A 25794-nucleotide genomic window follows, 5' to 3' on the forward strand; every position below is an offset into this window, starting at 1 on the left:
ATAAGTCAGAAATGACCTGAAGGCACACAACAACAACAACAACAACAACAACAACAACATAAAATCTTTACTAAACAATGCTAGCATGTTCAAAAGTAAGATTTTTATAAGAAATGTTTGAGCTTTGAACCTGTACATTTATTCATATTTTGTTGTCAAATTGCAGTTTTCATATAGCAAGTAGTGCAAACGTTTTCATTTGCTATTTACACTTTTCCATGTCAGCTCACAAGAACACAACAAGGATATCCATATTATATTAAATATTATCCCAATTATCCTAAAATAAATAAAGCAATTCGACACCATACTGAATTTATAATGACCAAATTAACACAATGCATTTGAAGACAGATACATAATTTAAAAAACCCAACCTGCTTACCCATTACCACCAAGCAACAACACACTCAGACCAAAATTGTCTTAGGGACATACGCATGAGTAAGTCACTCTATCCATGTGGGGCCCAAAACTCACAATTGTGCAAAGGATATATTCTGCTGATAATGGCTGAAGTGGAGCTGCAGAAATAGTATGCTGACTTGTGCCTTGCCTTTGCAAGCTGCACACTGGGCATGCTGTGCTGTGCATTGTGATTACACATTGTGGTTGTGCATCCCATACTTCGGCATTGTGGGTATGCTACTGTACAATGACACACAGTCACTGTCACACAATATTGCTATTCTGCACAGAAGTGGTATAAATCATGTTGAATCAAGGCCTCAGTATATTAAAATCACTAAAGGTGGTCCTCAGGGCTGCAGCAACGGAACAGCCCTGAAAATTAAGACCTACTTGAATTTTAGTTCTTGCTGTATTCTATAGGTATATGAGTTAACAGCAAGGACATTTTTAGACAGAAGGAACATGAAAAGATAAGAAAGAACTTACAGCATTCAACAGGTATTGAAGCAATCTGAAGGGACAAGACTTTTCCACTCGGTTGGGGAATGTGTACTCGGAATACAAGCCGCACCCTTGTATTTTTTCTTCCAATATCTGTCTCCCCCTTACGAAGTTCTATGTCCGAATTGCGTAGTTTCAAAATACCTGCACAATCAATACTGTGGAAGACCAGAGGGATGAATGAAAACAGTTGCAAGCTACGCATTACTTACTGAATAATTCAAACATACAGGCTGCTGAGATGCCTGTCATAAATTAAAGCAACATCTGTATACATCTTGATTGAGTCATACTAGATTGCAGCATCAATACCTTGTCACACTTCCTTTAGAACAAGTTGCCGATCTGTAACTGATCTTTTGGGGTTGTCATCTATAAACCCACAAACAAGGGATCTCATGCCTACACAGAGGCTCATTTAAAACATACTAGAGCTGAATTCAAAGACATAGGCCCCTTACAGACAGGCTGAAATAAAGCTGCTTCGGGTCACTTTGGAAATATGTTGTTTCAATGATGCATTCATACTAAGAGTCCGGTAGCCGCACCAAAGCCATGATCCAGTCCTAAGGACTAGAGCGCAGCTTTAGTGCAGCTTCCAAACTCTTAGTATGCATGCATCATTGAAACAGCATACCTCCAAAGTGACCCGAAGCAGTTTTATTTTGGCAGTCTGTAAGGGGCCATAGTCATGTTAGACTGAGGAATCAGAATACTGTACAAAGGAATCTTATAGCACCTTTGAGACTAACAGAAGGAAGGAAAAAGGAAGGAAGGAAGGACCTGAGAAGCTTTTGGCAGAAACATCCCTGAAGGAAGAGCTAAAACATTAATAAATGTCCTATAAGATCCCTAATGTCCCATGATCAAACAGCTGAGTGCAACAGAATAATAATCCGACATACCTGGCTGACATATTATTTTCAGGAAGAAGTGGAATTTCCAAAACCTTTGTGCTAGCAATTATTATTTCTTGACTAGCAGTAGCAACTGTTTTCCCTGTGATTCTGTGCACCTGGTAAAAAGCATGTGGCCGTAAATAACGATCGTCTGCTGTTCCAATGAACATCTGTAGGTTTACTGGCTTTTCGCTGTAACCCAAGAGCTGTCAGGAAAAGAGAGAAGAGATACAATCCTCTAGTGTTCACTTGCGCTAAATAATATTTCTGCAAAGCCACTTCTTTTGCATAAGTAAGATTCTGAAGACAAGAAACGCATGCTTCTCTTTATCTGCCTCAATGCAAATGCATTTTTTAAAAATTGCTGCGATAAAAACGACAGTATAGCTTGACATGAGCCATTCCAGTCAAAGGATTTCATAGACATGCATCCTTATGAACAATTACGAACTGCAAAATATAAAGATAAAATTATATTGCTATATATATATTACCAAACACAGTCGCATACCATTTGCTTCAAATTATAACTGCCACACTGTAGAGAAGTGTAGCATGGACTTGTGTATCAAAAATTTGCAGGAAAGAAAAGGTAGCTATTATTGGCATTATTTAGAAATCACACACACACACCTTGGAGTTCCTTCTAAAGTGAAACTGCTCCCCATCCTATTGGGGTGGTTCATACATAACCTAAAGAGAAGATTACGGGAACAGATATCCGCCATAACTAGGCATAAGACCTTGAATGTTTATCTGGGCCAACTTGCATAAATGCCTATGTAAGCAGACTCTTTCTAGTTCAAGAAACTCTGCTGGCTCTTTGTCACATGTAGAATCCGCCTTATGGAACTCATAAAACAGCTCAGCTTTCAGCTCACCATATTTAGAGCATATTTGATGGAGAGAACAGCAGCTTCTGTCTGCTTCTTTTTTGCTTCTTATTTCACTTTCTTAACTGAAAAGGCACAATTTTGCTAAGAGTTGTAAATTATTTTCTAAGGATGGAACTGGCAGAAAAGCAAAAGTGATCAAGAATATAAGAGAGACAGGGAAAAAAAGCTATAAATAAAATCAACACTTTGCTTATGTCGGTTTCCTCTGACCGTTTTGTCCCTTACCATCTTTCTCCATAACAATATATCTAAGCAGAAGTGCATGGCTTCTCTATACAGCAATAAGAGCAACTGAATTTCTAGTTGTCTGCCTCTAAAATTCAAAATACTTATTCAAGGTAGACACTGGTAAATAACCCCAATGAAGATTAAGTTATATTACATTGCTGACATTTATGCCACTCTAGTGACTATGCAACCACATGTCTTCTACCCAAACATAGTAAATTAAACTGGTGTTTGAGTAGAGAGAAGCCAGAAGTATAACATTACAAAAAAAGGACAGAACCTACTTAAATATATATTTACTATCAGATTCTCTTCCAGTTAAAATAAACACTTGCATGCAAGATAATGTCATTTTTCCCCGCATAATATGTATTTTGCACAAGGCATCCTACAGAATGTTGTAAATAATGAAAAAGCGACAGTACACTGTCACTACTGACCTCTAAAAACCCTCCGTTAGTAACTGTATACCGTGACACACAACCCATTGCTTTGTGCAGGAAACTCTGCCAAGCTGTTTGTGTATTTCTGTATCGTTTCCATAGCAAAGGTCAGTGTATGCGTAAATTAAACTAAAGCTGGAAGGCTAACCAAAGAGAAGGTCACCACAGGATAAGCTACAATGCCTCCAACTGTACTAGTGTGTTACAGGTGGACCACTTTGCTGCTATGTCAAGAGCTCTAAAAATGTAATGTAACCGAACTAATACTTAGATACTGTTTCAGAAAACATTTTTTATTTCCTGTCTGATACTGACTCTATAGTAACTTGCAAGGTTTCTCTTTTCTCCCTGGCAGCAATGAAAATTCAGGCAAGATATATTGCCAAGACTGCTGTTCATTGCTCTGGGGACTGCTCTCGTTTAATTATAGTTTTATTGACCGTATTTTAACCGAATTGAATTTTAAATCTTCGACATGCACGATTATTATATAATTCATTTTATGTTGTATTTTTATTATGCTGCCCCTACATGTTGTATTGTATTTCAATACTTTGCATGCAAATGGCCTCAAATAGTTTGTCAAAGAAGGTTTGAAAATGTTTTTAGGATCTACATTTTTTGGGTCAATCAATCAATCATTTGTAATTGATTGATTGATTTAAAAAAGTAGATACTAAAAAAACAATTTTTAAAACTTCTTTGACAAACTGTTATGATACAGGTTGAGGTTCTCTTATTCATTATTCTGAAATCCGAAATACTCCAAAAATCGTCCAGATGGGTGGCTGAAATAGTGCCACCTTGGCTTTCTGCCTTTGCTTTCTGGTGGTTCAGTGAACACAACATTTCTTCCATGCACAAAGTTAGTAGAACTATCATGTATAAAGTTACCTTCAAGGTTATGTTTGTAAGGTTTATACATTTCGGATGCTTCTGTTTTCGAAAAGGGGCCAGCTGGGCACGGCTTTGACCTGGGCTACATCTGGGCAGCAGATTTGGTGGTGATTTATATATGATGCAGCCCAAATTAGAATTCAATTCGGGAAAGGTAAGCCAGCTTTTTTACCCCAGGACTGTATCAAGTTAGCTTCTAAGGCTCAACTCAGCACAGTCCAATCCCCTCAATCCTCCACTAACCCCTGGTAGTTTACAGTGAGTTACCTTGTTTGATTTACACCACAAATTCAAGAAGCATATAGATGGGGCAGGGACTTGACCGTATTATGGACCTTATTGGAATTTCTTAACCAACCTACACACACACACACACACACACACACACACACAATCTTTCTGCTGTCCACCGAATGTAGTTCGGTAAATTATATGGAGAGGAACCCACCTAATTTCAATTCCAAGCCCAAACACTTTCAGTGCTTAAATAAAGCAGCAGGTTCTACTAACATCTCTTTTCACTGGTTATTTACAGATTCCCAAATGAGCCAACCTACTTCAAAAATAAAATGGTAAACGGTCGGTTTTAATACATACGTAGTTAAAAGTCCGCCCTATAAAAAGCTCGGCATACAAAGCTAGGTTTTCATGAATCTAGCGTCCTAGCATTTAACTTGCTCTAACAGCAATTATAACACAAGAAAATCCTTGTGTACTGTCCGTTTATGCAAAGTCAGTTCAACAATTTATGTTAAACATAAACTACTCTTTTGGCAAGAGCGTGGAGTTAGTTTACAGAGGCTGCTTTTGAAGACTGTAACCCTTGCAAAACTGAAGTAGCAGCACAGACAGGCAACTAAAACAGAAAAGGGAATTATTCATTTGGGCACATTAACGCATGCTTGGAAGTAAAGCAAACAATACAACAGTGCTATGGCAAGCCTTTCAAAATGTATTGTTTGTACATCTGTTTCACTGGGTGGGGAATGTCTGGTGTACACAGCCCTAAACTGATGAACATAAATTCATGGATGCCCTGGTCTGTGAAATCATAGCCAAGGACCCCAGAACTCTATTTTTTGGAGGGGGGGGGATAACAACTGAAAGAGAGGTCACTATATACCTCCTCCAGCCACATCCACTTTGCTCTGCAAGCAACTGCTACAGCAATACAGACTGGAACCATTGGAGGGAAAGCTTTCTAGAGATCCAAACAGTGAAAGCCCATTCTTACCTCCAATCAGTGACTGGAGATAAAAACAATTTTAAAGCATTTAAACTTCAAACGCTCTGCTCCTTAAAATACTCTGGCCCAAACCTGAGAGAAAAGCCTCTTCTTTTCAGTGCTAAAGAGAGGCTTGGGCAAATGAGACATTCAAAAAGATCAACAAACAGGAAAAATTATATGTAACCTGATAGCTTGTCATGCCTCTGTCCAGAAAGTACAACTATAGTACCATCTCCTTTCCCATTATCCTTTTCATTCTTTGCAACAAACCCACCGGTAATCATTGTGTTTGGTCAACTCTTTCAGAGGGCATTATAAGCTAAAGGGGAAAGAAGTCATGTGTTTCTTTTAATGAATAAAATAACTTGTAATTATTTAAAAACAGAATGCATGGCTTCTCAGGATTTTTTTTAGCTGAAGATAAAAGATTTAATACAGGAAGAGAAATGCTAGTGGCATGCATGTTCCCTCAGAAATGCTACTGATTCACTTATTGATCACACTATTTGCACAGTGGCTGCTATGCCAGTAGTGGAGGAGCATAACACACAGCATTTCTTACCTTCACTACAGGATGTCCACCAGTGGATGCTTTTACTGCTCCTCTGCTGCCTTCTGTTTCATAATGTGCTCTATGGTGTGTTTTTGGTTGTACCTCTATTTTCAATTCACACTGTCCATATTGAGTAGGCAAAGGCCAGTCTAAGGGAGGCAACGATGATGTGCTGAAAAGAAAAAAAAAGTATACAGATTTCAGTATCTACCCATTTCATAAATGCACTGTAAACTTCTCAAGAATGTTGTGGGTGGCAAACATTACAAATATACTAACACAGCTATTGAGAACATACAATCATGTAAAACCATGCAAGCGTCTCTCTTTTGGATATTTTGATTCCCTAAGCACATCTTCCAGAAGGAAAGGCTTTCATCCTAATTTAATACAAGCACCACAGAGCTTTTCCAGAACAAAATACTAAAATACTGCACTTAATAGTGAAAGAGAATCAGAAAACATTTATCACTCATTTTGTGGGAGGAGATCGTAACCATTACAACTCAATTGCCTGTTACGCAGAAGAGACTGAAGAGTGACATGTTACATTTTTGCCAGTGTGTGAAGACATGGGCACCAGCAACCACCCTCTCCCTTGCAAAATTTCACTTACAAAATCAATCCTTTCCAAAACGGCGTGTGCCTTTCACTCACAGGGAGCACTTCCTCTAATATGAATCACCTTGCCCAATAAGATGTCTGCTGCAGCATGAGCTCACTTCTTGGGTAGACTGTAACAGTAGGGACTAGTGCTTTCTCCGTTGCAACACACATCAAGGGAAAAGCTCACCCAAGCACTACCTTTCCAGGTGAGTCAGACTACAACATGCAATTGAGACGCATCAGCTGCAGTTCAATACATTTGGCGGGAATGAAGTAGGGGAAGGCTGCTCTACAGGAATGCCATATGGATTGCAGCATTGGCACTGTGCTTTAAAGGTATTTTAGTTGATCGTTTATGTCCGCAGAGGTTTTTTTTCATGGGAAAGGTATAAATGTTGCAAATAAAAAAAAAACTTAGCTGACAAGGCGATGTTTAAATTGTTGCCAGAACAAGAAGTCAAGCAATACCAGACTAACATGGTAGATAAAATTTAAGAATATGTACTGTTAATAGTTTAAATACAATACAGCAGTCATGCTCAGCGAAATCTGTACCCAGAATCATAATTTTTATTACCTAATGTTAGTAGTAAATCCATCTAAAACTGGTTATTCAAGGAAGTATTGGACTACGAAACCAACAGAGATACACTGGACCCTTTCTCCTGTAACAAGCAGCTGTATTATTCCTAAATATTTGTTATTATTACACTGTCAGAGTTAGTATTTACGAAATTGTGGAAAGACTGCTGCTTGTAACACAGTGACTACAACGAACTCCTTCCAGAGGATAAGCAGATGCTTGCAATCAATAATCTGCTGGATCTGGGAAAGACTGGCTTTCTCCTTCTAGACCTCTGGATGGGATGCTTTTATGGATACCTGGATTACTGAAGCTCACTTTCCAGAACTAAGTGCTGTCCTCCTAATTTAACACAACCACTACAGAGCTTCTCCAGATTAAACAGAGCCACTTTCTTCCAGGTTTTTCAGAACCACTACGTGACTTTCTACCCAATGAAGAGGCTATCCTGCCAGCCTCCCCTTTCCATCTTTCAGAAGATTAAAAGCTAAGATGTATGCGCGCATCTCTGAGAAAGTTAAGACAAATTTGTTCACCAAGACAAGGGGCTGCATATATAAAGAGTAACATGTTAAATGTGGGTTAATAATAAATCTTGACGGAAATACTGATGGTTCTTACTAGAAAGAAAAGCACTATCCGCTCTGTCAAGCAAGCAGGCATGGCACTAGTGGGGTCTGCGACAAGGAAATAGCAATAGTATCAGTAATTAGTTGCATACTTAATTAATTACTGTTTTGTTCTCTATAAAATTAGAGGGAGACAGAATGGGGCACTGAGAGCAGCTACAAACTAAGGAAGTATCCATATAGCCACTACAATTGGAAGGTTTTAACCAAGTAGACATAAGAGAGCAAAGGTATAAATGTAAATGCATAACTGTACAACTTTGCCATGACACGCTTAACTTCCGGTATTAGTACTGAAATAAGCAGCTTGGCTGGCCACAGAACAATTGCTAGTGACTACCAGCTGGAACAGAAGTGTCCGAAGGAATATAAGGGGAAAGACAGCACTGCAAAACTATTGCAGCAAGCATGACCTGCTGCAGCACTTGATCATCCAAAGGGCAGAATGATCAACCACAAAACCCCTTCCAGTTGAGGGCTCTAAATCTTGAGCAATGGGCCTTGCTGCTCCAAGAGGCCCTCTTGCCAAACATGAAAGAGCTTTATCATGCCTGTTAAACCTGAGCTCCTGTCTCAAATTGCCTGTCAGGACAGGAGACCAGCTGCTCCAAACAGTATCAGCTGCCCCAAACCTACCCACAAACAAGTATACTTTTCAAGTGTTGCCTTAGTTGAGTGCTTCTTAACTTTTTGGGAGGGAGAGGGGATACAGACCCCTTTGAGAATCTGATAAAAGGTATGGACTATCCCCACCAAATTTGCAAAGCAACAGAATGGAAATCAATTAAAATAAACTTATTTTTTCTACCTGATTCATAACCTCCCAAGGGCCATCTATGGACTTGCTGGTGCCCAGGGATCATAGCTTAAGTACTTCTTCATTGGTCTGTCACAGTGGTTCCAAAACTTCGGGCCTCCAAGTGCTTTGGACTTCAACTCCCAGAAGCCCCAGCCAGCTTGTTCAACAGTCAGGAATTCTGGGAGCTGCACCTCAAAACATCTCGAGACCCAAAGTTTGGCAACCAGGATCACATCCCTTCTAAATTCTAAAGAACTGGACCATTTCTCATATTATCTTTGGTTTATATCAGGTGTTAAGCAGCATTTTGCTCCAGTTCATTCTGGATGCCTGAACAGCCAACAAGTCATCTGTCCATTAAGTCTGCCAACAACCTTCTCCAATGTCAGGCCCTCCAGACATTTTGAAACCCATCATCCCCAGCTTGAATGGTTATCTGTAGAGCACTAGGCTGGGAAAGTTGGTAGGACTGTAAAAACAAGTCTCTCTTATACTGGTTTCAGTTTCACAGGTACCTAGGAAAACACAAGATAACAATGGTTTTCATGATCAGATAACCGATGCTTAATGGCACCCACATTTATTTAAACGTTGAGTCTAATAATGTTTGCCTCTGCTAAACTGGAGAAAATCAAAATACAGGCAAACACACATTGCATTCAAGTGTTTTAGTGCCACAGATTTATCTGCATTTTAAGAGATACATTAAACAGAATGTAAACTTTGAATTGTTTAGTTTTCTAACACATTATGACTTCAAAAGTACTTGCTTAACTTCTGTAGATACTTATCTCCAGGTCAACAAATATATCTATTCAACACTGCTTGACTAATTTATATGCCTTATTACTGAACACTGCGCCATCAAAGTGCTCCAGATATGAAACCGCTGTTCACTTTTCTTCCTGAACAGGAATATTAACCGCTTTGAATGTTAACCCCTGCCAAGATTAACGTATCTTGGAACTGCTAATTCAAAATTAGGGTTAATCTTGAAAAAGCTTTCTAACTTCAGGCATCTGGCGAGTGACCAAGACCCAACTCCCTGCTCTGTACTGATAAAAAGGAGAAATCCTAGTAAGCATTACCTAAATCTCTCTCCCTTTTTGATTGTCAAGATCAAGAGGAGGATCATTTAGTTTGACATTTATAAGGCAAACTGTCAGTATTTCAGGAAGACGGCTGCAAGAAAGGAGTGCTCTGACCATTTTATTGGAAGGCAGAAACCAGACCTTTCAGAAAACTGCAAACACTGACACTTGTGTTAACAGACCCTTGAACAGATCTGCATTGCCTCCAATGTGCAAGACTAACTGTAGCAGTATGTCAAACACACAGTCACTCTACCACTGTGAGAGCTAGCGTGGTGTAGTGGTTTGAGACTGGACTATGACTCTGGAGATCCAGGTTCGATGCCCTAGTCAGTCATGTAAACCCACTAGGTGATCTTGGATGGGTCACACACTCTCAGCCCCAGAAAACCCTGTAATAAGGTCACCTTAAGGTTGCCATAAATCAGAAATGACTGGAAGGGACACAATACACACACACACAGAGTGCATCCTTGGTATCCGCTGGAGTTTGGTTAGAGAACACCCACGGATACCAAAATCCTTGGGATGCTCATGTCCCATTATATACAATGGCACAATAAAATGGTGTCCCTTATATATAATGACAAAATCAAGGTTTGCTTTTTGAAATTTCTAAAAATATGCTCAAGCTGCCTTACATTGCAACAATTTATTACATCAATATCCTTATTTAAAACTGATACAACCCCCCCCCACCAAAATTAACAATCCCAACAAAGTTCCCAGGTTACTTCTGGAATGTGAAATGACAGGCGCATTACACCTTCTGTACCAGAATACAGTTGGCCTTTCACGTCTGTAGCTTTGACTTTTGTGGATTTGATTATGTGAGGTTTTGATTAATATGTTCTCTTGAAATCTCTAGGTCCTCCAGCGCAACTCTGCCAGATGTTGTCCATAGAGTTGTGCTGGAGAACCTACAAGTTCCTAGAGAAAACACTTTTCTAGGCATTTGTAGGACCTCCAGCATGATTCTATGATAAACCTCTGACAGATATTGACCATAGGGATGCACTGGAGAACCTGGTTATTTATTTGTTTGTGGTTTCTGCATATTCAGGGGATCCTTCACACCTAACTCCAGCGAATGTGGAGGGACCACTGTATATGGAAAGCCAACATAGGATTATAAATCGATTTATAAAGCAGGAGAGAAAAGGAGGGTCTGCAGCCATTTTAGACGTCCGCCTTGTCACTTGAAGAGAATAAAAAGCAGCCTGGTCACAGAATGATTTGGTCAGAAGATCCTGAACACAAGTTAAACAAGAAATAAGAAGTCTGGCTATGGTGTTTGATATGCAACTGCAATCTGCTTGTGCAGGACATCTGTACAATTTCTATTAAAGACACAGAATGCAGTACAACATTAAATGTTTCTGCGCTCTTCTGTTTACAGCTTGAATGGGTACAGCTTGTCCACGCAGACAGTATGTGTAACCACTACAGACTGACTCCACTTCTCTGGTCGGAACAGCAGTAGCAGCAGCATGATAAAAGGAAGCGAGACAGGCAAACAATGGCAGGAAAGTCAACAGTGATGGGAGGGAAAAAGGGAAACCCGTATGGGAGCAGTCAACAGGAATTAGGATGGAGATTAATAGGCCAAATATGACTACTATGAAAAAAGCTCCCTGGCAGTGCCCACAAACCCACCCAAAACACTTTATTTATGTATTTATTTATGTATTTATTTATTTATTTTCTTGATTCGCGCTTGAATGCATTCAAATTATATCCAGTAATGTGGTCAAAGGTGCTACAAGCATATTGATTTTACAGACTACCATGGCTATACCTTTGATTCTGCTTGCGGACCATGTTAGTATTTCAAGAACTCTGCCCTCTCTCTCTCTGTCTCTCTAGCCCAGATATCCACAGAACCTCTGTGGAACTGCTTTTATTTTTGAATTCTCAACTGGCCTCCCCCACTATTTAAGTTACAAAATATATACCATCTCAATCATTAAATATTAGCTTATGATACTTAATAAATCATCACACCAAACAGTTACCTTTCAGTTTTTAAAAGGGTCAGTTTTTAAGAAGCTTTCGTATACTATTTTTGGATGGGGATGACTGACCCAACAAATCCTAGTGTGAGCTAGCAAACACATTTAATCTGATTTAAGTTCGAACTGCTGCTAATGCCTATCTCAAACCCTGACCTATGTGGGACAAGAGTAATGTAACAGGTTTAGACATTTTGCTTCAGTGCAACTAATGGGAACTGAACATTTTCACAGCTTAAAAAAAGGTACGCCACTTCTAAAAGTCATACTTCTCTGGACCATACTGAAATTATGCAAATTCAATCAAATTACTATTTGAAGTACTGATGCAACCATGGACTTTTTCAAATTACTATATGTTTGCTTTAGTAACTTAATATACTGTACTTCAGTACAAACATATCCAGGAATATTTGCCCAGCTGCTCCACTTGATAGATCCTGAACTACATATTTAAAATATCAATAAAGAGAAATATCTGAACCACCTTCCTAAAGAAATCTGTTAGTATTTTAAGATCACTAACAGCTACCAAGACAATAGGAAAGTGTATAGGCGCACAAAATCCAAATGGGAAGACGTGTGGAGAGATCAATAACAATACGCTATAGTTCCTATACATCAACTGACATTGGCCTGTTACAGACAGCCAAAATAAAGCTGCTTCGAGTCACTTTGGAGGTATGGTATTTCAATGATGCATGAGTCCTAAGAGTCTGGAAGCTTCACCAAAGCTGCATTCCAGTCCTTAGGAGTGGAGCGTGGCTTTGGTGCGGCCTTTGGACTCTTAGGACGCATGTATCATTGAAATACCATAACTCCAAAGTGACTCGAAGCAGCTTTATTTTGGCTGTCTGTAACAGGCCATGGTTTTGTGCCTTCAAAGCTGACTTCTAACTTAAGAGTGTACAGTATATGGTTTTCTTGGCAAGATTTATTCAGAGGAGGGTTGCCATTGCTTTTCTCTGAGGTTTAGAAACTGTGACTGAAGCTTCTCATGCTACACACAGTACTCAAGTGAATCCTGAAGCTGTCAGACAGGAATGGGCAAGATCGCTTTCAGATCCTCCCATAGTCATTGTTATTTCAATTTTTTCCCAATTCACTTAGGAAGAATCTATTAATTTTGTAAGTTCTTTAGCAAAAACGAACTGTGTGAAAGTCTCAATTATCTGCACCGGTCAAATTCAATAAATACAGTGAACCCCAGAATGGACAGGACCATGCTGTGCCCGCCTGCCGAGCAGCTGTTAAAAATAAGTTGCTGTTGGCAAACAGATGAGGCAATTCTAATTTAACTCCACATCAAGGTTTCATATGCAGGGACTCTGGCATAAGAGCTGAGCACTCAAAGACCTTTGCCTGAAGGAACTAATCTGTCAGTTCTATTTTTCCTTCATGCACCTTTTTAAAATTGACATGTCTCACGTAATTTCCACCAAGTTCTTTAAGGATTTTGTACATTTTGGAAAGTTCGTATTAAAATACAAGCTGAACAAAAGTCTCACCTTTCTCTGCAGTCAGACACTGTGTCCTATTTGGACATAATACAAAAATATGCTGTATTTAGTGTTACTTGCATGAGTCTTAAGTTCATGCACACCACCCTCCCTCCCATAACTTTATCTAACAAAGCTACAAGCAGCATCTCCATTTTCAAATAGCCAGTTCAATGTTGCATCTGAAGTCTAAGAAGTGGTTAACCTTAGCTGTGGCTTAAACAATAACCAATCCAATTTACTAAACCAGTTTTATGTTGCCTTGCTTTTTTAACCCACAGTTAGGACTATCCATTCTTTGACCACTTCTGAAGTTGATGCTAACCTGTGGTTTGTTAAATGTAAATGTGATTTAGTGATACTAATAAATCAATTTAGGTCACAGGCTAGTCACAAATAATCTGCAGAAAGTAGTAACAAATCTGAACTGTATACCCCATCAGCTTTAGCTAGTATGGCTAACTGTCATGAATGGTAAACTGTAGTTCAACATCTGGAGGGCCAAAGGTTCTCCATCAATGGTAGATAATGGTTTAAAGTTTAGCAGGCACTTGATGACTTGTTACTATAAAATCTTAGCAATAAAAGGGCTTAAACAGAATTAATACATTTGGCTATAATGTATTAATAGTGTACATATCCAGACAAAGGAACAGAGATCTCATCTCCCCAAAGACAGAAAAGCTATTCCATTATCATGGTATTACTTACCGAAAAATAGGAGTATGGCCAGGCTTTGGTTTGTTCCAGGTAAAGTGTGAAGGAACAGAAAGAAATTGGTCACCAGACACGTCTTTTTTTAAAGTATGCTGGGATCCAGAACTATCATCTATTGCAGCTTCAAGGGATGGTGATAAATTGCCCTGTTCTTCAGGACAAAGCTCTATTTTCCCTGATATAATGGCAGTCTGATCCTCAGAGGTCTTTCTTGTTTTAAGAGGGATGTCCGTCTCTGCACAACACTGAAAAGGTGAGAGGCCAGGAGTCAAACCATGGAGAGAGGAATTTAGCCACGTGTCCTCTGTTATACTTCCCCTGGGAGAGTGTCCTGGTGACGGGGTTGGAGAATGGTGAGGAGAAAGGGAACCAATGTAACAGATCTCAGCACTAGAATGCCGCCGTTTCCCACATGGTGAGGTAGGCCTTGATGATGGTCTTGAGGTTGGCCTAGGGCTAAGCCAGTTTTCATCTGTGATACTAGTCCTAGGAGAATGACACGGCGATTGCCTAGGTGATAAGACTTGCCCATATCCATAAGATGCTTGCCAAGGCTCATCCACTGGGCAACCCCTTGGAGAACCCCCAGGAGATGCCAAAGGTGAGCCAAGGGTAAATCGAGCAGCAGCTTCATTCAGTTCTGAATCCACATCATCATAAATATGAGAAATCGACTCGCAAGAGGAGGCATCTGAGAACCAGCTCCGAGAGGAAATGCTGCTAGCGGGACTTGGACTAAGGGATGACTCCCGGTAGGATGGCTCAAGAGGAAGATACAAGTGGTCCCTTGAAGGCCTTTCGAGATATTCATTTTGAGGGCCGTTTGTGTGCAATTCATTTTCACTGGCTTCTATTCCTTGATGACAGTTAGGCGAGATAGATGTAATTTGAATACTAGGACACTCAAAAGGCTTAGGACCACCTAGTTGACTGTATTTGGATTCTGAGACTTCACAAGTTCCTTCATAGCTTTTATGCCCTTGCAGTCTATTAGGAGAAGACAAAGGAGAAGGGTGTGACTGAAATCCATGACAGGGGATACAGATAGGATGGTTTACAGATGATGAGTGGTCTACATTGAAGATGCACACAGATGCACAATTGTCAGGTTCAAAATCTGAAAAAAGGGAAAGTGACAGATTATAAAATGAAGTTATTATTAAATCAAGATAGTCTATTTCAACACCTCCCTTAAAAGAATTCTAATTATGTTGTGCATTTCTAAAGATCCCAAATAAAATTCAGGCAGCAAGTCTACTAAAATTACTACAAAGTCATCTAAAATTTTGACCTTGCCTACAGAGCACATGCAACAGTAAGCTGTCAACCAGATAAATACCAAGTTTGTTAACTGACACAGAATTTTAATTGTACCAAAAGATCTTGAACTGTCCACAGAGACAGTCATGCTTTGGAACAGCCTCTGCCTTTCAGAACCCATGGATAACACACTGAAGAACTATCAAGCTCAAATTAGGCTAATGGTACTTCAAACTTTCCTTCCTAACTTCCTGGTTTACCACAGATCACAGAATTGATCAAGGTTTGCAACAGACCCAACTCATTTACTGAACTTCATGTTATAGCTGGATGGGATTTTTCAAGCATATCACCAATGAGAAAGAAAGCCTTCACATTCAAAGACTTATAGGAAAACTATTTTGTGCTCATCAGTTTAACTAACTAGTGGTTCCATACAGACAGACCAAAATAAAACTGCTTCGGGTCACTTTTGAGGTATGCTGTTTAAATGATGCATGCGTCCTAAGAGTCCGGAAGCTGCGCCAAAGCTGTGCTCCAGTCCTTAGGACTGGATCATGGCTTTGGCACAGCTTCCAGACTCTTAGGACACATGCATCATTGAAACAGCGTACAGGGGTACCCCGGGTTACGAAATTAATTCGTTCCGCCGCCGCTTTCGTAACCCGGAATACTTCGTAAGCCGAAAAAGCCATAGGCGCTAATGGGGAAAAGCCGCGATTTCGTGTGAAATAGCGCCGAAAAGCACCAAAAAAATTTTCGTAACCCGAAATAACCTTCGTAACCCGGAACAATTTTTTTGAATGGATTTTTTTCGTAACCCGGAAATTTCGTAAGGCGGCGCATTCGTATCCCGGGGTACCAGTGTACCTCCAAAGTGACCTGAAGAAGCTTTATTTTGGCCTGTCTGTATTATGCCTAGTACTGTATTACTTTAAACCATTTGCTTTCATTCACCTCCTTGCGGTCATGTCAGAGGAGGGAAGGAAAGGGAGGAGGCCTTAGACTCTAGTAGGCTTATTAATGTAACGCTAACCTATGATTTAGTGCTATATCCAAAACCAGTTATGTGGCTTTTCTGGAAAAAGTAGAACTGAATTTTTTTTCCAAATAATGTTATGTTAAATAATGTCTGATTTAGCATGTTTGTTTTAAATATTATATGTATTCTAACACATTCAAAGCATTATGTGGAACTTATTTTTATTTGTAATAATATAAAAACATTCAATATACTCCTCTTATATTTAACAAGAAATGACTACCAAAGTCAAGTGTCAGGCTTCATGGTTAAAGAGACTTGAACCTGATATACCAACAATTTAATTTTCTTTTTGCTGAAGTATAACTGCAGTACCTTCAGCTTCACCCACACACTCTCTGGATCATGTATCAATTCCATTCCAAGTTGAGAAAATTCTGACTCAATACAACTTGCTGAACATACTATTTCACTAAAGGGCTGATTACACACTTTGTGGAAATTTTCCCTTGAAAATCCCTTAGTATATCTGTCCGAAAGTCCTGTAACTATACAGATCAATGAAGCACATTTGTAAGCACGAGATTCAAACAACTGTGTCATTTTCAGAGGTTATTGCATCAGCAGAATTCTTCTGCTTTCCATCAGCCAGACAATACAAGCATTCATTCCATACCACTGGACATACCTCTGCACCAATTTGTCCTCAGAAATATTGCGTTCGTATAATTTCGTTTACCCAAGATTACCATCAAACAATGCCAATCGCATATGTGAAATGCTTGTCCTTCCACCTCTCCATTCCCAATCATCATCCCCAAATTTGCGAAGCTATCCTTACCAGTACAAACACAGCAAATACAGCTCTATGATGCTGCTACATGTAAAAATTGTAGACAGCATTTGTATATTTTAAACAAGTAGTGTTTTCTCATTGAAAACATACTCCACACAGACAGACCAAGTCCAAGTATCAAGTGCACTTCTTATGCTGAAGAATTCCTATTTTGTTTGTTGCTAACTGCCCCTCATGCCGATCTTGACCCACGGCGACTCTGTGGATGAGACATCTCCAAGACCCCCTGTCCTCCACTACTCTTAGGTCTTACAAATTCATGCCCATGACCTCCTTAATAGAGTCCACCCATCTAGCATGTGTTATTCCTCTTTCTGCATCCCTCCACCTTTCCCAGCATGACTGTTTTCTCTAATGAGTTGTGTCTTCCATGATGTGTCCGAAGTATGACAGCCTAAGTTTTGCCATCTTGGCTTCCAGGGAAATTTTTTGGCTTGATCTGCTCTAGAACCCATTTGTTTGACGTTCTGGATGTTCCTGGTGTCCTCAGCACTCTTCTCCAGCACTACATCTCAAATGAATGGATTTTCTTTCCCCGCTTGTTTCTTAACTGTCAAACTCTTACATCCATACATGGTAATAAGGAATATAATGGCTTGTATGATCTAGTCTGTGTGCTCAGTTGTATATCTTTCCTATACAGAATGTTATTCTCAAGTACACAGACAAAAGAATGTTGTCTCTAAAATATAGGATACCTACATGAGATACCTCTGATGAGAATGTGCGTGTGACTTCCTTCCCAGGACATACACAACAGGACAAATGCATGTGGAGCTGCAATACACACTGATAACTCCCTCCCACGCTCATGCATATATATTTGCCAATTCAAAATGACATTCTGTGCATTTTAAGAAATATACTCCATATATTTTCCTCCTTAAGGTGCCACAGAGCTGAAATTTTAAACAACTTTAAACACTGTGGGAGAAAGGTGGGATATAAATCCTGGAAATAAATAAATACATATAACTAATTGTCTCAGCTGTACCATACCTGTGTGTGCCTGATAGTTGTCACTGTTTTTGTTTTTCATATATACACAAACCTTTTTCAATACATTAAACACAAAGGACTGAAACAGCAACAACTTGCGTCCGGGACTTCCTTTCCTCTGTTTACTGAGGGCATTACAGACAAGGTGTAAGAACTTGTTGTGTATAGAGAAATGCACAATGTGCGTCTTGTTACTAATTCAATCATGACAGGCTCTAACCAAGTGCTTGACAGTTTCATAGCCATGTTTTGTTCGCCACACATAATCATGCTACAAAATGTTTTAGACACCAGTACAAGGCGAGTAGCTGAAATCTTCTGGAACGTGCTCAAAACGTCAGCCAAAGGTTCACCCAAGCGCACTGGCCAACAGAATATAGTTCTTCAAAGGATTTCTTTTGGGGGGAAAATATTCCACTCGACCATTTACTCATTTTTTCCAACTCTGAACTCTTCTAAGTGCCCTGGTTATCTTGAATAAACTTGTTCAGCATAGCAAAATACAGCCATGTGTGTTATCAGATAAGCATCGCACAAGCCCAGGTTCCCTTTGGAATGTGCCCCTTCTAACATGTCGGGTTTTCATGTTTGTTTTTTATGTGATCAATCCAGATTATTTCACTTAGCAACAACTTCAGTAGGAAAGATGGCAACCGTCTGTCATCTCTACTCTGGCTGTTCCCCAACAGTCATCTTTTCAGCTGTTTCACACCTTGATTCCTGCAGCCATCTCTTTTGACATGTCACCAGAGACAAGGAGGCCTCCTTCAAAAGACTGAAATCTTTCCTGAATGGGAAAAAAGGGAGCATAAACTATGGCCAAAAAGGAAAAAAAAGCAAGCAGAAATTAAAGAATGCAGAAAATACTTGGAAATCATGCTGCTGAAAACGTTAACAAAAACAATGTAAACTTCTTTAACTACATAAAAAGTAGAAATGAACACTGGACAACAAGGGAGTGTAAAATGTACTCAAGGATGGTCAGGTAACTGTAGAGAAACTGGATGAATTCTGTGTCTGTCTTCACCGTGGAGGATAGAGAATATCTGTGTCTGAACAGACTTCTTTCCTAAAAAGGTTTGTAGAGCTGAGGCCAACAGCTTTGAAAAGAGATGAAGCTTCAAGCTTTATAGACAGGGGAAAAAAATTAGCATCACTAGGTCTAGACAGCATTCATTCAAGCAGTTGTTACATTCAAATATGGCAGGTCTAATATTGTCCTCTATAGATTAGGAGAGGGAAATGATCACATTTTTTCCAAATGATCGGGGGGTGGGGAGGTAAAGACATTACAGGCCAGGTAACTAACATCCGTCCCTAGCAAATAGTTGGAAAGTGTTAAAGATAAAATGGTCAAGCATAAAGAAGGACATCTCAGTGAAATGCCAACACGGGTTCTGCAAGGGATATGTTAAACTAACTCTTCAGAGCAGAGGCAGGAACTGTGCAGCCCTCCAGATACTGAACTACAGCCCCCAGCATTCCTCCCCACTAGCAAAGCTGGTTAGGAAAGATGGGAGCTGCAGTTCAACAGCTCCTGGAAAGCTATAGAGTCCCCACTAATACTTTAGTGTTCTCTGAGATTATCAGCAACCATGTGGATGCTGTGCTAGAATTCCATGTATTTCTGAGGAAACCCTTTTCAAGAAAAACCTGAACAAATTTAGCAGTGGTGCCATAAAAAGACAGGATCTCTTATAGATCAACAAAAGGCAGAGAGTATGAAGAGGTGTTTTTGAACGACAGGTTCTAAATTATGAATCACCACCTTTGGTCAAATTCAAATATACACTGTTTATAGTTGTCATAATCTGCAAGGGAGGTTTAAAAATGCACTAAGTGTTATTCAGGACTGCTGTACACAGTACATGTATCTTAATAAAAACTTTTTAAGACCAGTTATTGCAGGTTTATTTCTTTCCCCTTGTCTGTCCACAAATGCAGACACCACTATCAAGTCACCATTTTCCATGCCTTCAGGATTCAAGGAAGCTTCATATCTTTCCTTGCACAACCTTGTTGTTTGTTGCCTCAGTGTTTCAACAACTGCTTTCTGTATTATGTACAGTACTCCTGCCAGTCTGGGTACACCAATGTGTTTAAATGAATGTTTAGGCTTATGCAAGGAGTACAGCAGTTGCTAGTAAGATCAGAGCAGCACTAGGCCTGTGTAGTTTAGTGGTTTGAGTGTTGGGACCAAGGCTGAATCCACATTGCAAAAATAATCCAGTATGACGCCACGAACTTCCATGGCTTGATGCCATTTAATTCTCTGCAGAGCAAAGCTCTTGTGCCACAACAAGCTACAGTTCCCAGAATTCCATAGCACTTAACCATGATAGTTTAAGTGGTGTCAAACCGGATTATTTCTGCAGCGTGGATGTAGCCTATGACTCTGGATTAGGGTGGAAATCCCCATTTAACCATGGAAACCCACAAGACCTTAGGCAAGTCACGCTTTCTCATCCTCAGACAATGATAAAGGCAGACCCCCTCTGACCAAATCATGCCAAGAAAACCCCATGATAGATTCACCTTAGGGTTGCTATTAAGTCTGAAACAACTTGAACGGACACATCCAACAACAACAAAGCACTAGGACTGCATCTAGGGAAGTGCTTTTAAAACTATCCCATGTGAAGAATCAGCATTTCCCCCAATGTACCATGGACTGATATTGGCCTATCTGCACCCACTGGCTATAGCTATTTCTTTCCCTCCTGGAAACTCTCCAGGGATGGCAGCTGATCGCTTTGGGACTGACATTAATCCATGAGCCTTCATTGTGAGTAGCACTGATCTAAGCCCTCCGTTCAAGTGGTGATGTGCAAAAGGAGCCCCTATCTGCATTAAGGCTACCATATCTGAATTCTGCAAAATGTTTTGATACATAAAACAATCTGGCCTCTTTTAGGGTTAGTCCTGCTTTTATTAGCAGCCTTACATCACCAGAGGTGTATTCATTTATTTCACTGCAGGAGTGGAAATAAGGTTTAAGGCAGGACTTCCTAACAGTCATAGCAACCTATATATTTTAGGAATTAAGATGTTTTAAGATTTCGATTGCTCCTGTTAAAACTGCTTGTGTGCCTTCAAGTTTCTGTTTCCAATTTATGGTGATCCTAAGGCATATAGGTCTTCTTGGCAAGTTTCAGGGAGGGTTTGCCATTGCCATCCTTTGTCCAAAGTCACCCAGTGGATTTCCATGACCGGGATTCAAACCCTGGACTCCTAGAGTCCTAGTCCAATGCTCAAACCAGTATACTATGATGGCCCTCAAAAAGCAATCTGCTACCAGGATACAACTCTCACATAATACATTTGGCTGAACTAAACGTTTTTCTAAGAGCAGGTTATACAAATTATTATCTGAGATATTCTATAGTAGTATAATTTCTTAATAAAAGGTAATAGGAAATAGTTTATTACTAGGACAAAACATACTAATTTCTGAGAAATCTTTGACTTGTATAGAGGAATATCAACTCTTCAGATGTTGCCTGCTCTTGAGGAAAGTCTCCAACAAAGCATTACAAATCCTAGTTGTCCCCCTCTCAAACACTCGCACCGCTGTTTTGTCTTCCTTACTAAGAGGCAGAACCTGTTTATAATTAAGATAGATGTGCTACATGCGTGTTGTACTTGTTTCTCTCTAAGGCACTACGCGGTTCCTCTGTGCTGTAGATGCAACTTCCCAAGACTCTGGGGAGGGAGAAATACAACTACCAGGTTAATTTGCCAACCGACGCAATTTGAATTTATGTACCCTCCCCATTTACTCTTGCCAAAGGCCCCCATTCCTCTCAACACATTTACTGCCCAGAAAGACAACTCAGCAGCAATGCAGACAGGTCACCTGGAACAGTGGCTATTTGTTCACTTTTCCTAATAGAAATACTGCAGCGTTTACTATTGCTCTTGCTTTGTGGGCTTTTTTTAATTTTAAAAGCATTTTTGGTATAAGAAAAAAGACAGCCACCCTCTTCTAGACCTCCACTTTTTTTCCAGGCTACAGAGATAGAAAATAACAACAGCACCCCCACTTCCACTGCCGAAAAAAGCAAACAAACCCAAAACGTGAACATGCCCCATCACAACCAAGTGATCAGAAATGCGCAGAACCCATCTACAATGTCACAAATCGACAGCCTCAGTACCAACAAGCTCCTAATTTTGAGGCACCCATTTGTACATGTGGCTGTAACGCAGTCTACAAAAGCACCCAATGGGGAGACCAGGCGTCCTCCTTTTCCAGGGCATGTCCTACAGTTCCATCTTCGGTCCAGGAGGAATTCCAAACTGTCCTCCATCTTGACCATGACTAAAGAGGATGAGTTTTTATTTATATGGGTATGTTTAGCTTTCCATTTGGTCACGCCCTACATTGGATGTCCTACATTTTGCAGCGCTTTGTCCTCCTTTGTGGTGAGGACATGCGGCCACCCTGACCGACTGCCCTAACAAACGCTGGGCGCTGAATGGTGGCATGAGAATGTGGGGCAAGGAGAGAAAGATAAGCTTACTAGAGCAATAAAGCATTATGGCTGAACTCTCAGTCTCAATACACAAAAGATTTGTTCCACATTTGTCAGAAAGGTTCAGATACAACATCCAAGCCAATATAACTAGAATTGTACCCTTGACACCTTTCCCAGGTTCAAAGAGAAGCTGATTGTGTGCTTTAAAAGCCCCGACTGCCAGGTGACTGTGTCAAATAAGCCAGTAGCCTCCTCCATTCAACACAGAGGACTCATAGCTGAGTAGTAGATGTGTTTTGCATGCACAAAGGTGCTAAATTCAATCCTGCGCAACTAAGAGGATCTCAGATGACAAGGCTGGGGGAAGGGGGAAAACCCAGCCTGAGATTTTGGACAGTCATTACAAGTCAGCGTTGAACCAGGACTCTGACTCAGGACACTGTTCTCTGGCTATGTTGAGACCAAGGCACCGAACACCAGGGTTCAAAGACCTTTCCAAACAGCATTGGTGCACCCTCCCCATCGTGAAAAGTTCAGAAGCCCTTTTCCTGCTCTGAAGTCAGGAACAAGAATGATTATATGCCCCATTATGCACATCTGAAGCAAGTTTTATATCTCCATCCCATCTGTCACTGACCTGGAAGCAAAAGGAGAGCAGGAATGGGGACTTCAAAAACAAGTGTACACTGGGCCCTCCACATTGACTGGGTTTAAGGGCGAAGGACCCCCATGAAAAGGACCACAAATAAACAACTGCTATTTCTTTTAACCTGAGAGACCACCCCTCTAGGAATCTCTAGGGCCTCCAGCGCAACTCTTTGGTCAACTTTAACCAAAGGTTGCGCTGATTCCTAGAGAGGACACTCCGCTAGGCTTTTGCAGCTCCTCCTGTGCAATTCTATGCTCAATGCCGGCAAGATGTTGTCCACAGAGTTGAACTGGAAGACCTAGAGATTCCTAGAGAGGTGTAAAGACATACTGTTTTGTTATATGTGTGCTTTTGTTCATATTTACAAGGGTCCTGTGCCCCGACCCCAGTGAATGTGAAGGGACAAGTCTACTTTCAATGGACTTTGCAGACCATTTAGAGCTGCCATATGTCTTGATCCACACAACCTTATCCTGAAATAGGCCCCCATAGGGATTTGTGTGTGTGTGTGTGTGTGTATAGGTATATCATAGAATCCTAGAGTTGGAAGAGACCCCAAAGGCCATCCAGTCCAACCCCATTCTGCCATGCAGGAACTCTCAATCAAAGCACCCCGACAAATGGCCATCCAGCCTCTGTTTAGAGCTCTCCAAAGAAGGAGACTCCACCACACCATCACACAGGGGTGTGTGCGTGTGTGCGTCTTCAAATCACCTATGACTTTCATAGGATTTTCTTAGGCAAGGACTCCTTAGAAGGGGCTTTGCCAACTCTGTCCTCTGACACAGAGCTCCAGCACCTGGCATTTACTCCCATGTGAACATGCTAATCATTATTACCACAACCCAAATATGAAAACCAGTGCGGCGTAGTGGTTGGCGCCTTGGACCATGGCTCTGGAGACCAGGGTTCGAATCCCGACCCGGCCATGGAAAGCCATTGGGTGGACTTGGCCCAACCCTGGTCTCCAGAGCCAGAGTGGAGTCCCGCTCTTCTTCCAGCCTCAGGGGAAGAAGGCAAGGGCAACCCTTGCAGAGCGCTCTCTCAGAGGAGGGCAATGGGGAGCCCTTGCCTTAGGGCAACCCCATCATAGGGTTTTCTAGAGGGCTCCCCATTGCCCTCCTCTGAGAGAGTGCTCTGCAAGGGTCCCAAACACACTGAAGGGACGATCCAGTCCGACGCCGCTTCCACTGCCCTGGCTCAATGCCAGGGAATCCTGGGAAATGTAGTTTTGTGCCTCTGTCAAGAGACAGCTCTGCTGCCGCAATACACTACAGCTCCCAGGATTCCCAGGGCAGATAAAGCAGCCTCAAAGTAGATCATCTCCGCAGCGCTGGGCTATGGCTCTAGAGACCTGGTCATGGCAACCTCCTGGAGGGCCTTGGGCTTCAAGTCACACTCTCTCAGCCTCGGAAACCCTTAGCACTGCTATGAGCTGGAAAGCACTTGAAGCAGGTGCACAGCAACCATGGGAGGCCCCAAATTCTTCTCTATGGGGAAGTCCTCTCAACGGAACTCCATGGACTCCCGGGACCCTCGTTCCGCACACTCCCCGGCCTCCTCCTCCGCCGCCGCAGAGGGCCCCAGTCTGCGCTCTCCGAACTACAAATCCCAGGAGACCCTTAGGACGGGGCCGAGGCTCCTCTACCGAAGAGTTCCTCCGGTGCATCATGGGATCTGTAGTTCTGCGGGGCCAAGGCTCCTCTCCAAACGCCTCCTCGGGGCATCGTGGGAGTTGTAGTCCCGTCGAGAGGGACGCCAAAGCGGCTGCTCCTCCTACCTGCTGTCGCCGTCGCTGTCGTCGTCGGAGGCTGCTGCTGCTGCTGCGGCGGCGGCCCCGGTCCTGGCTGCTGCCCGTCTTCCCCGAAGATGAGCCTGAAGTCGAACTCGTCGTTGGCGCCGCCGCAGTTTGCCGCAGTCATCGGGGGAGGCGGCCGAGGAAACCGGACTCCCTCCGCCGCCGCCGCCGCCGCTGCTGCCCAGGAAAGAGGAGCCGCGAACCGCGAGGGAGAGAGAGGCCTCCTCGGCAAGCCTTCCTCCGCGTCGTCGTCGTCCGTCGTCTTCTCCTCCGCGCCTCAGCGGCCGCCTGTCACTCAAAGGCGACACTCTCAGCCCGGGCGGAGGCCACGCCCCTCCCTGAGCGACGTCATCGACGTCCCTCCTGGCACCGCCCCTTCTTCTTTGATTGACGGACTGACCGTCCTCTCCTGCCCCGCCCAACTCCTCCTCTTTAGTCATCGCGCCCGCTCATTGGTTGTTGAAAAGAGGGCGTGGCCTCTAAGCGACGTCTACGTCCCTCCCGGCACCGCCCCCTTCTCCTGTGACTAACTGTCCTCTCCTGCCCCGCCCAATTCCTCCTCTTTCAACTCGTCTTTAGTCATTTCGCCCGCTGATTGGTTGCTAGAAGAGGGGCGGGGCGACGTCGACGTCCCTTCTGGTACCGCTCCCTTCTCCTTCGACTATCTGTCCTCTCTTGCCCCGCCCAACTTCTTTTTCTCGACCTCTCATTGGTTACTGGAAGGGGGCGGGGTCCCTGGGCGACGTCAACGACCCTCCTGGCACCGCCCCTTTTCCCTTT

The 25794-nt window shown here is 41.8% G+C and overlaps 1 protein-coding gene across 3 annotated transcripts in view; it reads right to left on the bottom strand.

The window, feature by feature from the left end:
- The window catches only part of NFATC3 (nuclear factor of activated T cells 3), a 40500-nt gene extending 15193 nt beyond the window's left edge, over positions 1–25307 (bottom strand). The window contains exons 1-6 of one of the 3 annotated variants that reach the window (XM_042480902.1): positions 24997–25084; positions 18090–18876; positions 13987–15109; positions 6066–6228; positions 1818–2017; positions 898–1070 (exon numbers count right to left, since the gene is read on the bottom strand). In XM_042480902.1, the coding sequence (XP_042336836.1) occupies positions 898–1070; positions 1818–2017; positions 6066–6228; positions 13987–15109; positions 18090–18129 (1699 nt within the window). In that variant the 5' untranslated portion in view covers positions 18130–18876; positions 24997–25084. Of the gene's footprint in view, positions 1–897; positions 1071–1817; positions 2018–6065; positions 6229–13986; positions 15110–18089; positions 18877–24996 lie in introns of all 3 variants that reach the window. The other 2 variants (XM_042480903.1, XM_042480901.1) reach the window with 2 other exon arrangements.
- Positions 25308–25794: the final 487 nt, after the last annotated feature.

The sequence above is a fragment of the Sceloporus undulatus genome, chromosome 8, assembly GCF_019175285.1.
Source record: "Sceloporus undulatus isolate JIND9_A2432 ecotype Alabama chromosome 8, SceUnd_v1.1, whole genome shotgun sequence".
NCBI classification, from domain to species: Eukaryota; Metazoa; Chordata; class Lepidosauria; order Squamata; family Phrynosomatidae; genus Sceloporus; species Sceloporus undulatus.